Raw genomic sequence first — 16,127 nt, forward strand, 5'->3', positions numbered from 1 at the left:
GTCGTTGGTTACTTTTTTTACGAACGATTTTTGGCCAATCGGTCGTTCGTCGTTCGTTCGTCGTTCATTTCTAACGATAAAAATTGGAAGTGTGTACGCAGCTTAAGGCAAAATGAAGAAATAGCGCCTAATGATGGGGTGCCCAAGGGCCTCTGATTTTATGGCTCGAGTCTACCTTTTAACCAGGTGCAGACCATGCATGGCAATATCAGATATTGATAAGAGTCTTTGATATTGGCACACATGTTTCACCCTGGTTGATCAATAATTATAAAATGTTAACATTACAGCAATAAATCCATCCCTACATGTCTATGGCAAACTCCACACCAAAATAGAAGTCTGCACACCTTATTACAATCTTAATACATTTTAATACAATCTTCTATGTTAACCCTATATATATTTTAAAGTTTAGCAGTGTTTAACCCTCCTCACCCCATTCTGTGCACAATAATAGAACCACCCTTAGCACCCAGCAAAACCCAGACGTATTAATTCTGCGCAATACCAAAATCATACCCCATGGGATCATTGTTAAAAAGCACCTATCAGCCATTTGTACCTACTCCTTTAGGCCACCTTATAAATGACCCTATGACATTATGAGCCTGTATCTTGCTCTAGGTTGCACCAGCCTCATCAACAACCTCTGCTATATCTTTTAGCTATGCAAGTGTTTTTCCACCATCCAGCTAAACTAACACCATAGAAGTATACCTGCATAACTCAACAAACCATTCACCTTAAAGGTAAACAATATTTAGTGCAGATAAATGTACACAATGTTAACAACACTGTTATTCGGCCCTCCCCTCAGATACGTTGTCTTGGTGTCACCTTTGACTCTGCCCTCTCATTTACCCCCCATATTCAGAACATTTCCAGGTCCTGTCACTTTCACCTACGCAACATCTCTAAAATCCACCCCTACATGTCCCCTGAGACCACCAAACTCCTTGTACACACTCTTATCATCTCTCATCTGGACTACTGTAACCTCCTCCTCTCTGGTATTCCACTAACCCGACTCTCTCCTCTACAATCTATCATGAATGCTGCAGCCAGACTCATCCATCCTTCCCTCCACTCCTCTTCCGCTGCATCTCTTTGTAGTTCTCTACACTGGCTTCCATTTCACCTTAGAATCAAATTCAAGCTCCTGTGCTTTGCCGTCAAATCCCTGCACAGTTCTTGTCCCACTTACATTTCTGACCTGGTAAAAAAAATACTCCCCCAGCCGCTCTCTCCGCTCCTCCAATGACCTACTAATGACTTCCTCACTCATAACCGCATCACACGCAGTGTTCCAAGAGCTGCCCCAACTCTTTGGAATGGTCTTCCTCGTCCTATTCGTCTTGCTCCTACTTTATGCTCATTAAAAAAAAAAAAAATCAAAACCCATTTTTTTTTTAACTTGCCTTCCCATCGTGTTCTGTCTTTTGAAACCATCAATACTTCCCACCACTACATATGTACCCTCTTATTGTGTGTTACTTCCCCCACCTACTAGATTGTAAACTATGTGGGGAAGGGTCTTCTCCTCCTCCTGTGTCACTGTCTATATTCATCTGTCATTTGTAACCCCAGAGGTTTGTTGGTGCTATATAAATCTTGCTTATTATAAATATTAATATTAGTAATAACAATACACAATCAGGAAAGACATAAAATGACAGGGTTTACTAATATGTAGAATAGAGGCAACGAGGTTGTATTGGAAGTTATGTTGTTAATCCAGGTAAAATGAGTTACCTGTCTGGCTGTGCAGTGTGGCAGAGATGCCTACATATCTATGCAGCTTGTTACCTTGTGTTTTTATGGTCATTCTTGGAGAGTATTAAAGGCTGGGATGACACATGTTTCTACACACATCTGCGGCTTTCCTGGCCCTGAATACTCTCCAGTAATGAAAAAATGTGAGCATGGAATGGGCTCACTCCATCTTCTAACTTTACAAAAGTCTATATGGAAATAAAATCATCACAGGCATATGCAACACACTTTTACTTCTGAAATGATTACACTAATGGACTAATCAAAAGATCAGGTCTAGAAACAAGAACTACACATTGACAACTTGCACCTTTAGCATTAGTCTTTTAGCCACACAACCCTTGTAGTGGATAACAAAGTGAATCTAAACAAATGAGCATAAAATATGTCCTGCCTGGATAAATGCCATTTCTCAACTTACCTATTGTTAAATCTTTAAAGTGATATTTGCATATTACTGTGTCATAGATAACAATTATTTATATTATTGGGGTGGACAGAACCATGAATCCACATTCATGACCTGAGCTACAATGGACAACAATAAAAGTGTGTTACGTATTTATTTAATATAATAATGCCATTTTTGACCCCTGCAAAATGTGCTGATAATAAATACAAATTTAGTTTCTGAATATTATCATAACCATTACTTAAAAGTATGACCATAGCTCAAGCTAGTTTGAACCAGTCTGTAGGAGTGTTTAAGATTCCATTCCAATTTCAGTTAAGCCAATTACTTTCTTGGTATTAAAGAAGAGGGAAAATAAAGCAAATTATGTGAAAGTGTTTTCTATACTCAATGGATTTGTCATCTAACAGTATTTAATTTAAACAAGGTATGTCTGCCTGTGTCACTTCTATTCTCATAGGATTTCCTTTACAAATCCTGGTGTTTCAGGCAACTAAAGAATATTATTATGTCATTTAGATTTATGTGAAAACCTGCTTTAGCATGCATAGATCATAATCAAGGGTTGATATTTATATATTGCTAGCATTATTTTTAATAAAGGTCTGGTGATGAGTAATACACAGTAATAAAATATTTCTACAAAGCAGGATCAGGCCAACCCATCAGAACATCCCTAGAGGCACCACCATGTAGGCACAAGTACTATAGGTCTTGTTAAAAGCAGAATGGATATACCGTACTGAATAGTACACTAAATATTGGGGATGTGTTTTTCTAGTAGCAGCTAAAAATCAGAAGATTGTCACCTTATCTCAGCATATGTCAGTGATTTGGAAGAATGTTATTACTTTTGTAGTAGGGAATTTACAATTTAGAATTTACAAAAATATGATGACCAGCCTGATTTGCACTGTAAGTCAACTCATAGACTGTTAAAGTACAGTAAGTATTAAGAAAGCATTAACAATCAATAGAAAATCATGTTTTACATGTGCACAATATGGTAGCTACATCATGTTTTATTTTTTGTTCTGTCTGACTGAAAAAGTCTAAAGGTGGATGACAGTATAAACATGGGGGTATGGGTTGGTGATCTCATGGTAGGGCTGCACCCCCTAGCAGGTGAGACAGGATTACCTGGGGTGCAGAGTATGTCTCCCAGTCTTCACCAAAACACCCCAAAATGGCTGATGGGCCAGTGAACCTAGTGGCCACCAGACTACTTTGCTGGGGGTAAAACTCCAGATTGTGGCTCCAGGCTCTCCCCACTTGGGGCGAGCAGAACAGAGGGCTCTGAGATGCCAGCTGAGTATAGTTGAGCAAGTCTCAGGTTGAGACAAGGCTGGGGATCCAGCAACCAGAACATGGAACCAGAGAGGTATAAATAAGATTAGCAGCCCACAGCAGGACAAGATTGGAACCAGGAACTACTCTGCTCTGCACATACTTGCAAGTACTGCACTACTTGGCTGCAGGGGATGCTAGGAAAGGCACATTGTTGCACAGCTAAAGGGAGGCTAAGGATGCGGCAAGCTGCTGGACAGATGATCTGCAGGCAGAGTGGTAACACCTCAAAAATTCAAACTAATTGCTTTCAGCATTGTTTTTAACTCCAGAATACTTATGTAATCAGATATTCCCCACAGAGTTTATAGTTGTTTTATATGTGCACAATATAATTCGTTTATAATATGGCAAACAGTTTAACAAATTAACAAAGAATAACTTGGTGACAGCCTTCCCCCATTCTCATGTGTCAACAGAACCTTCTCATAAACGGGCATGGAGAAGCCACCAGCACCAACACTGCTTAGGCTAAATAGGAGAGTGATTTGCTGCCCTTCATTGTAACCCTTTTTAAACCTTATGATAAGGACTTCATAACTGACTGTACACCATACCACTGTGGCCTAAAGGGAAAGAAGACGAGTCAGTCTGAGCTATATCCATGATTTTCTGTGACAGAGATGAGTTTGCAAATTGCCACTTTAAAGGCCAACTCTATACATATAAAACATATATATTTAATTTTAAAATAAGCACCAGTGGTTGGAATTTTTTTTGTCTTTCTGGTTTTGTTATCCTTTCAAGACCCCGATGACCACATTTCCGTGCAGTTGTAAGTGCCTTATCTATCTCCCAAGAAGCAGTAATATATAAATTGTAATTCTCGTTTTTTATATATATATATATATATATATATATATATATTTTGTATAGTACAGTGATAGAACAAGACATCACTAAGCTTTCAAATAACTAATTCTATGACAAGACCTACTAATGGACTCTTTGTTGATTCAGCTTCACAATTATGAAAATCAGAGTAAATGCTCCAATATTTGCATTAAGGGCCTCCCCAAAACAACAGACTACACAAACTTCCCATATTTATTGGCCAATGATTCCATACCTGCATTGAAATTAATAGACATCCTAATTTTGGGACCGCAAGCTCGGCTGCAGACAGCCCATGAAATTTTATTTGTAAACTGCATACACAGTAAAAATCAGCATTATGCAGAAATTGCATGCCACTAATTATTACAACATGGATGGGGCTAGATTACCTTTTTACTTCGATGTTTATAGACCCTCAGGACATTGATTCAGGTAAGGATCCCTCCTAACCGGCCTCCAGGCAGAGCACTGGTCCAGATATAGCTTTCTATTAGACATGGCTTGGGTGGGCTTCCTGCACACCATCCTAGTACTGCAATGCTGAATTCTGTTGGTTGGTTGGTGTGTTTGTTCACTTTACTTCTTGTCTTCAACTACATTTATTAACATTTATAAGTAGAGGGGAGCAGGTCCAGGACTTTAGCCTAGTAATTGTAAACTTTTTCCTCAGCAGGTCCCACTCTAATTGACCACTTAGTCTTTTCATCATTGTTTTAATGTAAGCAATTTTGATTTTACTACTAATACTCTGTGCTGGATTTCATTTAATTCCAGCACCCTTGGGGGTGCCGAGATCTTCAGCACATCTAAGCATCATTTGCTAAAGTATGCCTACTGTAATTTTTTTTTTTATTGAAACAAAGATTACATTAAAAAATAAAAGCCATTTTGACTTGATCGTGTTTGTCAGCAATTATACATAACAAATTTAATTTGCACACAGGGTTAGTGCTTGTCTGTTGTAGCCTGTTAACCAGGGGTGCAGTCGTAAAAAAAAAGAGGGGGCCACGGTACTATCCATGGCCAGTGCGCAAGCGCATCATTGATATGTAAACGTGCCTTCCCCACTATACCCCTGTGTATGTGTCACTTAAAGGGGAAGAAACTTCCCCCAGAGTGACATCATGATACCAAAACCGGCCCATTCTCCCATCGCAGGCTCAGACCATAAAGTGGGCAGGTTATGTTCAGAGAAACAACAATCCCACCGCCTTGAGCCTGCAATTTCATATGAGAAACATGGTCGGCGGCTCTGGCCAATGCGCCCCCCCCCAGCAGGGTTCCTTCTTCTGACCTCACAGGGGCACCGGCCAGAGTCATGGACCACCAAAGAATTCTTTGCAGAATAGGAGTGGGTATGCGTGCCTATTCCCGAAAAAAGTGAGGGCACGTTGTTCCCACTCATGCCGGCCCCACTAGACACTTGCTGTTAACTATAAATAGGAAAAAAACATACCTGTAGGATTTCTTGATGTCATCATGAGTTGCTCCTTTTTCTAAACCAAGAACCTGATATAAGGCCTCTCCTGATGTGGACAAAGAACGCTGTCTTTGTTCAGACATCCTGAAAAATGGGGTGGAAAGAAAAAAACAGAAATACTTTTGGAATAAATTGAAAAATGTCAGGTCAACAAAAGATGGGCTCATCGAAAAACGTTCAAAACACGAATAAGAACACTCAGGCAGAGCTTATGTCCCTCACACATTATTGGTATGTTAACATGAGACACAGGAAATGTATACCCTCCCTGCCAATTGGTACAGATAACCAGTGAAACCAGACAAGGATTTGAGGAAAATGTAGGTACTAATGTAATGTAATCATCAGATTGGGATTTTGCATCCACTATGGCATCCAGGGGATGATTGCAACAGTGTTTAGGAATATCAAATTACATGAAGTATTTGTATGGAATAGAATGTTCAGAATACCACATAAACTACAACAATAAAGGGTTACCAAAAAAGCAGCAAAAAGGTTCATAGATGAGGTATAGTATGGTATTGCATAATATGTAACATTATAAAAAAAAACAGGAGCAAACAGGTACAAACTTGATCAGGATGGGTATAATACCAGGGAACCTGCAACAATAGCTACTAGGCAGAATGAGAAAAAAAACAGTCTGAGAACAAAGGCCCTGATTTATTAAAATTCTCCAAGGCTGGAGAGAATACACTTTCATCTGTGAAGCTGGGTAATCCAGCAGAGCTGGAATGGATGTTCTTAAAGTCATTAGCTATTTGTTAGCAAATGTTTTCAATCCTGAACCAGATCCATTCCAGGTTTGCTGGATCACCCAGCTTCACATATGAAAATGTATTCTCTTCAGCCTTGGAGAACTTTAATAAATCAGGGCCATAGTGTAGATCTCAACCGTCTCATCTCAAGAGTTTCTCAACCAGGGTTGAGTGGAAGCCTAGGGTTCCTCCAGAGATTGCTAGGGGTTTCTTTGAGCAATGAGCTCAATTTAGGTGACACCAATGGCCTTTTTGGCTATCTGTAAGGGCTACATTCTTCCCACCAACCACCACACTAATGTACTATGAACTGTGTATATAGTATTATTAGCAGGGGTTACCTGAAGACCTGAAAGTTATTTAAAGGGTTCCCCATGGTAAAAAGGTTGTGAAGATGGTGTAGGGAGAGATACAAATGCATGTAATTTTGATTGTGTTAGGGGGAATCTGCAAAAGACATATATAGTCTCAAAGATAATCAAATAGTATTTTCAGAAGCAAATCAGCAATGACTCCCCCCATATTGCTTTATTGACATAATAATTAGCTGCAACATTTTTTAAATTTATTATTAATAAATTTAATAATAGGTTAAAAATAGACAGATATATAAATATGTATATATATATATATATATATATATATATATATTACAGTAGTAAAATATCTGCTTTTCATATTAGAGAAACACAGATACACTAAGGTAATCAGGATAAAATATACTGCAACAAATCTGGCTCTCACTACTCATTGTTTGGCCACTGTGTATACTGAAGTCCAGGTCCTGCATAGTGTATCTTACAATAAGAATTTGCACTGCTGTGCTTTAAACTAAGACTACCAGCCAAGCCTTGTAGCCCTTGGGGAAATCTAATTGTAATTTTAGGTGGTAAAGTTCATTATTCATTTCCTCTCTATTTCATGTTTTATTAACTGGCTTGCAGCTTAAACGATTTAACATAAATTTAATTTATTCTATTGTTTTGTATTTCTGTTTCAGTATCCCATACATTGCCCTGTTGATGAACACCTCTTATGAGTGTGTCAGGGTCTCTAAATTTTTACAGCTGAAGAAAAAAAATATGAAACAACTAAATAGAATAATAGCTTGCAATAAATTACACCTATTGTTCAGTAAATTGGGGCCATCACTTAGTTGTTTCTATTGCAAGAAACAAAATCCATTGTTAATTTATATTTATTAAATACCATTAATCAGTGCCCTGAAAGTGAAATATCTATATCATGCACGGGACTGTATTTAAAGTTGATTATGTAATAGACATGGTGGCTTATTTAAAGTGGATTCCAGTCAAAGTGGAAAATGTGGCATTGAGGAACAGTAGATACAAGAAATACCATCTACCAGCTCATGGCTTAAAGTGTAACTAAATCCTCCTATCTTTTACAACTGAAATTGTCTCCATCTCAGCCTTTATGTGCAGTTGCCCTGGTGCTGAACACATAATCAGCTTCGACACCAGCCATGGGGACCTAAAATTAAAATTCGATTATTGGTGGACATTACCACAATAGCAACTGTCACAGTGGACAGTGCAGCTATGGTTTTTTTTGTAACCACCGTGGGAAATAGGTAAATCCATGTGTTTATCCTAAAAGTTTTTCACCTAAGCCAGCAAATCTGCAGATACCTGGCAATTTCACAAATTGTCAGTTGTGATTTGGGCTTTGGAAAGCCAACAATGTAGCTGTTTATGAACCAGAATAAATTCCCCAAAATATTTCCTGATCACAGTCTTTAATTCACAGATTTCATGAAATATACCTTTAAATCCTCTGTAACCAGTAATGAGAAAAATGTTTTGTCCTGTCTAGCATATAGTAGTATATAGTCTACCACTGCTGATGTATCTTTAAGTGTTCTGTCTTTGCTTTGACCAGACTAGCTGGATATCTGTTACAGGTACGTGAATCAAAGTATCAAAATCAGAGACTGGCAGGTAACTAACATTTGTAGAAGGGGTTATTAATCCCATCCTGCATCTTTATCTCAGCTGAAGTTCCCTTTAACTTCATTCATAGAGCTATTATAGTAAATAATTGTATAATAAGATTGTGTTACATTCAGGGACTTCAGCTGGAAGTGATATTGTAACTGAATTCTTTCTTAATGTCAAAACCCCAAAAGTGTGGGGGTGTGGGGCTCTATTATCTTAACAGATCCAAACACTGCACATATGCCTCTATTAAATTTAAATATGGTTATTTTACTTTTCTAGGTAGGCCAAAATCTTTGTTATCAGCTTTTTAACGCTACATCTTGGTAGCCTGATAGATCATGAATGGACAAATGTTCAGCTGTAAATTAGGTAAATATGACCTATGTGGAAGTAATAATATTCAGAAATTATTATAATATCATTTGTCATTATTATTCAGAACATATTTTGAAATGAATTTTGTAAAAATGAAAGGTAATCACACCTATTAGTTTTTCTCTGTCAAAAGTAGGTTTATTTTTAAAAATAATTAGTTATTAAAATTGTGGCATACAGAAAGTTCAGAAAGAACAGAAACACAATGTATTCCTGTTTTATTTTCAATTGGGATGATAACACAATAATTAAGTACTAACCCTATACCACAAACATCTCTTATGTGTTGGTGATTATGTAAATTCTTAAAATGGCTGAATAAAACCTTGAGAAACAAAGAAGGTTCATTATGGCATTATCAGGCTTTTGCAGAAACAACAAACAAGTAAATTTGAGAAGAGTCTAATATTAGAACAGGAGTTACCTGTATATACAGACTTTTCAGGCAATATGAATAATTAATAATCTATAAAGAGCCCCATAAAATTCTCAAATTTAACAGAGATCTTGTATCCAAAAAGAATAAGACAAAAGCCACTGATAAACAATTAGAAATACTTACAAAGTGCTGAAAAGGGCACCCTGGCTTAATTAACATCTACAGGGGCTAATGTTAAAAGTACTTTCTGGATTGGTTCAATGTTAAAAACAGCATCAAACACTACAAAGAGCCAAAAAAACTACATAAACGAGTGTAAACTTTTCACGCAAAATATAATTTTACTATTTCATTTAAAAATTCATTTCAGCTGTGTTACAGTAAAAGTACCAATATTTTACACAAACATAGCATAGTAATAATATAGCGATAAGCATGCTAAAAAGAAGTGGATTGAAAATGTATACATTAATAAATAGATAGGATACTACTTAATTCAATATGGAAAATATACTGTATCACAGAACGTAATTAGAGATGGCCATACAATTTAAAATATATATCTTATATGTTTTGAAAGGCTTTCATAGATAACCCTGTTACTTCTCAAACATAACTTGCATATATCACATTTCTGGCTCTGCTACAAACAGAATATTTACTGAATATGAAATGTTAAGGTGAAGAATGCATGTAAAACTCCCATCATATCATAATAGCAATTTTTTAAAATAAGAAAAAGAAATGGAAAGAGTCTTACCTGCTGTTATGCTTCTGCTTTTATTCCTTTTCAGGTAAGATGATGGGGCTTGTTGGAGCAAAGGGATTCATATTACTCATTATTACTCTGACATTCAATACCTGAGCTCTCCTGAACACCTAAGAAGTATTAAAATATTAACGAAGACCGGCTGCACTTGTGATGTCATTGATGTCAAACGACGATTTAGTTAGACTTGGTTAAGCTCAGCTCATTTCAGAATCAACTTACAGAACTTTAATGGATTTTTCTATAAATTAGAGAAAACAGCATGGGGCTACATTTTTTATAAAGATGAGCACCATCCTTACCTTTAGTCCTACGCTGGTGTACACTCCTGTGCTGATATATTTTACTCTGATTTTAGTGTTCACTATAAAGTTCTCACACTGTAGTGATGGGTGAACATTCTAGGGTTCCCAAAACCTATTTGTGTTCCTCTTCCTAGATAACCTGAATCTTGGGGTCCTTATGCAGATCCCGAAGCATAAAAGAGCTTATTTACCTAAAACTGTCCATGAGCGAGTCATCAAGTCCTCTGCCATTGATAACATTGTCGCTTGTAGCTAGTTCCAGTTCAGGGGGAATTAAATAATAGGCAGGCAGAATGTTTTGATGCTAAATATCTGCCAGACTAGCCATGTTAAAGTAACACTACCTTGGTAGTCAGAGACTCTTCCGGCCTGCCACAAGACCACCTGAAGACAGAGTACCTATTAATAAGCCACTGCACAACCTAGATCAGCTTATGTGCCAATCAAATTACATGTGTGATTTTGTTAGGTGATGTGAGAACAGTGCCATTATCACACTGACCTTCCTGGCTTAGCAATGCATGGGGTCAGCCATTTTTCAGCCTGTACCTAAGGAGCTAACAACAGCTCTGGCCTGTGTGGCTGCTGACTTTTAGACAAAAATCTGCAACACATATTGGCAGCTTTTCACCTGTAATGTTTCTGTTTTGGCTTGCTTGCTTCTTCGACTTGATTGCTTCTTCAAGGGACCCACAGGATGAGGTCAGTACAGTATACGTAATTGTGTTGTTCCTATGAAATAAAACCTATGCCAGTACCACCAGCTCCAGTATTCACCATGCAGAGTCCACCGTCCTGCACCCTTGTTTGCCACCTGTCCATCCTTACTAAGCTACATGTCTTTGGTCATGTGTAGTATGCGGCTGACAGTGTGGCATGAACATTACGCTCCACATTAATGACCTTCTATGCACAATAATGATAGTCAGGTATCTGTGGTGTTAAGGAGAAATGAGGAGGCAGAAAAAGAGGGGTTTGTGGCTAAAGAGGCATCAATGTATTATAATTAGGTATTCAATAATACATTTCGCCTACATAATTACAGACAGTACATAAGGCACATCCATGGCCCATGAGACAGTCACAGGGTCGGGGTGTTGGTACCATACATCAGATTCCTAAACACAATACTTATACCATGTTCATTTTGGAAGTATTATACCCGACACGTTTGGCCTTGGTGGGCTTCTTCTGTGGTGTACAACAGGCTATAAGCTTGTGAAAGAGAGGGGTGATTCTATCTGCTGGAATGAAAGCAGCTTCATTGTCACCAGTAAATTTCATAGGAGGGTTCCCAGATATCCGTCATCCTAAAGAGGGTTCCCAGAATAGGTTAAAGAATAGACGTAAAAATATTAATACTAACCAAAAAGCTTTAAAGAAAAAGAAAAAACTTCAATTATATACCTAAATGTAATTTTGGAGCAATCACATCATCCAGTAGCCATGAAAATCTACGCCACTCACAACAAGCACTGACCACTAAATTAAACATGCTGCCTCCTGATGCTAAAATGATTTGGAAAGTCTGAGTTGGAATTGGTCATTGACAGGTATAGTATTGCTCTGCAAGACTGGCCTCCGGACTTCAACGGGGTCACGGTCAAGCAGCCCACTATAGCACTCAATAACTGATCTAAAGGGCGGAATAGTTCTAATCCAAAATGCTATTAACTTTATAACTTTTCAACCACCATTATGTAACCAAATAATTTATTATTGTAGCACCACCACATTGCAATCCATAGAAATGGAGCACAACTCCAAAACACATTATAGGACAGTGTAAATCTTCCAATACACCAACTCTGCCAGCTCTCCTTACACTGGTCCTCCACTTTACAAATAGCTTCTGGGAACACAAACTTTTATAGGAGGGCAAGATCATAAACACAGGACAATGACACCTCAAACTAACCTTAGAAGGTATTATCTTACCAAAAGAGTAGTTAATTCTTGGAACAGACAGATGCAGTATGTCAACATTAAGTGAACATGCTTGAGAAAAATGTAATTTAAAAGCTTTTTTTCTGTAGTCACTCTTCTGTGTTTCCATGTTATATAGAGGTATACCAGAGAAAAGAAAATGACTATTAAAATGTCTGCTAGGTTTAATATTATAATTATTCAGTATTTGACTTGGCGATATTTGACAGGCTCCAACAGAAAACATGATCACCAACACCCACCTACTCACCTTAGCACCTTATCAATACCAACACTAACATGACATATAACAAAATAGACAGTGTTACAATTACTCATAGTACAGTGAGATAAAAGATAAGGTGAAATCTATGCGCATTTGACGTGCATCAGCTCCAACATGAATACTTTGCGGATAAAATCAGAAACTGCAAAAGTAAGAAAATCTATTATAAAACCCTGTGGGAATACTAGGCTAGACACACACCAAGGGGGGGCTTCAGAAGAAGCAATAGAAGTTGCCTGCTGTGTCAGGGAGACCTAGATGGTGCAGTTGACAAAATGGGGAACACACTTCACTTTCTTTAGTGAAACAGTTTTACATCTCTAAATGTTAAAGTGTTTTATTGTTAAAATTCAAATGGCCAGAAGGCAAGCTGACCCATATTTTGCAGAAGTTTAAAGTTGAAATCCAGAAAACAGCAAAATACATATACATATATAGGTGCCATTCCACCTTTCAAAGGATTTATATTCTTTATATTTTCCTCCTGGCTCAACTTAAGAGTAATTGTTGCATGTATGTGGTGATAAGTTAGTTCTCTTATTTTCAACTATGCAGAGATTTTCCAAAATTTAAAAAAAAATCCAAAATTATCATTTCATATATCATATCATTATCATATTGTCAATTATATCACTATTGTCCATTGATAATCAGTTTCACCACTTGTTATACTGCATATGACTATATTGTGTGACACTTAGCTCCTCATAAGCCAGACATACCAGGAGATCTTTCCTTTTATATATATATATATATATATATATATATATATATATATATATATATATCTTAGTAGCGGCATATTTTTATAGTGGTGTTCATAGGTAATCAACACCTGAGTTGACACTTCCACATAAACCCACCATTAGAATAAATGCAGAATTCCCTTTTGAATGGGCATTAGAAAGTTGTATTCCTAGCTATGCAGTTTCTGCCTGCTGGACCTGGCTTAATGGGGCAATGGACATTAAACATTTAAGGCCAGGTTCCTACAGTGGAAGCAAGAAATTCCGCATTGCTCCTGGTGGATGCTAGGTGCAAAAATCAACAAGTAGAAATACACATACATTTCAACACCCTAATATAGTGTAAAAAAATTCTTTACCATTACTTTAATCAAAAGATCATGAATCTGCCCTGTGGACTGAATGTGTTTGTTAATAATTCTTGGTGACAATACAACTCATTGAGTGGTCAATTGCTTCATCTGCTTATAAAAATTATGTAATTCTGTATAGGAGTTAGAAAAAAAATGCAATGTTTCCAATTCCAAGCAAACAAGTGCTTGCTAATGCCTAGGGACTACCACCTGTCACCACACCCAAGAAACTATTAGCAACTGCTTGGGGCCACTAATCTGAACATAGCTCTGGATCAAGGCCTTCAGTTGTATGAGGTGACTGGAGAACAATTTTCTTTTATTTGTTTTTTAATGAGACTACCACTGCACTAAGGATATGACTTCAGATTTTGCCAGGCTAGAGACCAAGGCAAGCGACCTGACATCTATGGTTTATATTTGTGGCATTACCTATGCTCACTACAGAATGTTGAACAGCCATAAATACAATTACAAAGGTCAAGTTTTTGCACCGTCCTTTAATACTATATCATGGTTGTTAAAACCGTGATGATGCTATAAGTTTTCAGTAAGCATTTACTGTATGTTGCAGTAACATTTTATAATCTTCACATTATTTTTACAAGTATACAGACAAGAAACATATGTGGTAAAAATAATGGTATGAATTCTAAACTATCATCATGAAAACTTGTGTAATCCATCAAACCAAAATGATTTTCATAAGGTCACTATCATGGATGTTATATTGCATGCAGACAGTGCCTCCTAGTGGAAGCAAGGAATAAGTGTTTTCTTTAAAACTTAATTGTAACAATGTGACTTTTTATTTGGTATATATGTGCACATATTTTTAAAGGTGAACTTTATGTTAGTTATGGGTGAATATACATTTTTTGTAAAGCTGACATAGACATTAAAGAGAACAAGAAAGTGCATCCCCTTTAAATTCCAAGTTTTTTCATATATCACACATCTGTTCCTTAGCAGGCTATAAAATCATGTAAATCTAACCTCAGGTTTCAAACTACTCACATCAAAATCCACTGTCGCATTATTTAATATTATTATTATAATTTAAACTATGCATGAAAAAATAAGTACACCCGCGATTCAATAGTTTGTATAACCACCTTTAGCAGCAATAACTTTCAATAACTTCTGTAGGTGGAGAAGTTTTGACTTTTCTTTACATGATTGCTTCAATCTATTTAGATTTGTGGGCATTCATTTTTGCACTGCCACAAAATTATATTTAGGTTGAGGTTTAGACTTTCTCTTGGCCGATCCTTTTTCAGCCATTTTGTTGTTGATTTGCTGTTGTGTTTGGGATAATTGTTCTATTAAAAAAACCTAGTTAAGGCCAAGCTTTGGCTGTTGCGCAGATGGCCTCACATTTTAATGAATATTAAAGAATATTTTGGTTTACTTAGGAGTTCACATAATGACTACAAGGTGCTCAGGGCCTGTAGCTGCCAAACAAGTTCATCTAGCCCAACCATTATGTCGGTATGGGGTGTTTGTGCTGATAGGCTGCGTTTGGTTTTCACTAAAGATGGCACTCAGGTTTCACTGAGGTTTTTAAAGTCTGAATTTAAAGTCTTGGGGTACGTTTGTTGGGATGTCTACTCCAGACAAGACTGGCAACTGTCTTGATTTTTTTTTAACCTATGAATAATCTTTCTTGTAGTAGAATGATGGATTTTAATTTATTTAGAAATTGCCTTTAATTTTTTCCAGATTTATGGGCAGCAACAATTGCTAAAGTCCTTGCTCCTTGGCATTAAGTTCATACAGACCTGAATGCTTCAGCAAATTCTAATTGCCAAAACTTCTTCTTTTATAGATTTGGTAAATGTAATGGAAGTTTTAAAGGTATACTATTCCTAGCAGTCAGGTAAGGGAGGAAGTGCTGAGAGGGAGCTGGGGGGATAATGGTGCACAGCAGAGGATAGCTATGAACTATGGTGCTCAGTAAAGAGTGGGAAGGAATACAACAGCCCAAAAGAAGTTAGTGGAGAACAAAAGTGATTATCAGGAGATGTGGGAAAACAGTGTTGTTCACTGAAGCATGCAGGAGAAAAAAGTGCAAAGCTAAAGGATAAGGAAAAACAATAATTCCCAATTGAAGGTAGAGAACAATATCTGTACTGTCAGTGGGCAAAACTTACCTTATACAGGAGTCTTTTTTCCACACTGCTGGTCTCTTGCTGCTCCCAGGACTATAGAGATTCAGGAGATACTGGAGATTACCCATAGAGCTGTAGCTGTGAATCCAGGACAAAGCCTAGAACTGTGGTACATTAAGTTTTCTAAAATCCTTGGCTAGTCCTGCAGAATCTAGTGCAATATGAATTGGTTAGGGATGTCTCTGTCCACATTGGGCAGCTTTAAATACATTTCATTTCCAGTTGACAGGTAAAGGGAGTGAA

At 37.2% G+C, this 16,127-nt stretch overlaps 1 protein-coding gene across 2 annotated transcripts in view; it reads right to left on the reverse strand.

Annotated features, from left to right (window-relative positions):
- DNAJC5B (DnaJ heat shock protein family (Hsp40) member C5 beta) overlaps positions 1-5,935 on the reverse strand; it is a 23,889-nt gene extending 17,954 nt beyond the window's left edge. For both annotated transcript variants that reach the window (XM_072413299.1, XM_072413298.1), the window contains exon 1: positions 5,829-5,935. In XM_072413299.1, the coding sequence (XP_072269400.1) occupies positions 5,829-5,935 (107 nt within the window). The remainder of the gene's footprint in view (positions 1-5,828) is intronic.
- Positions 5,936-16,127: the final 10,192 nt, after the last annotated feature.

This window comes from Pyxicephalus adspersus, chromosome 5, assembly GCF_032062135.1.
Source record: "Pyxicephalus adspersus chromosome 5, UCB_Pads_2.0, whole genome shotgun sequence".
NCBI lineage: Eukaryota > Metazoa > Chordata > Amphibia > Anura > Pyxicephalidae > Pyxicephalus > Pyxicephalus adspersus.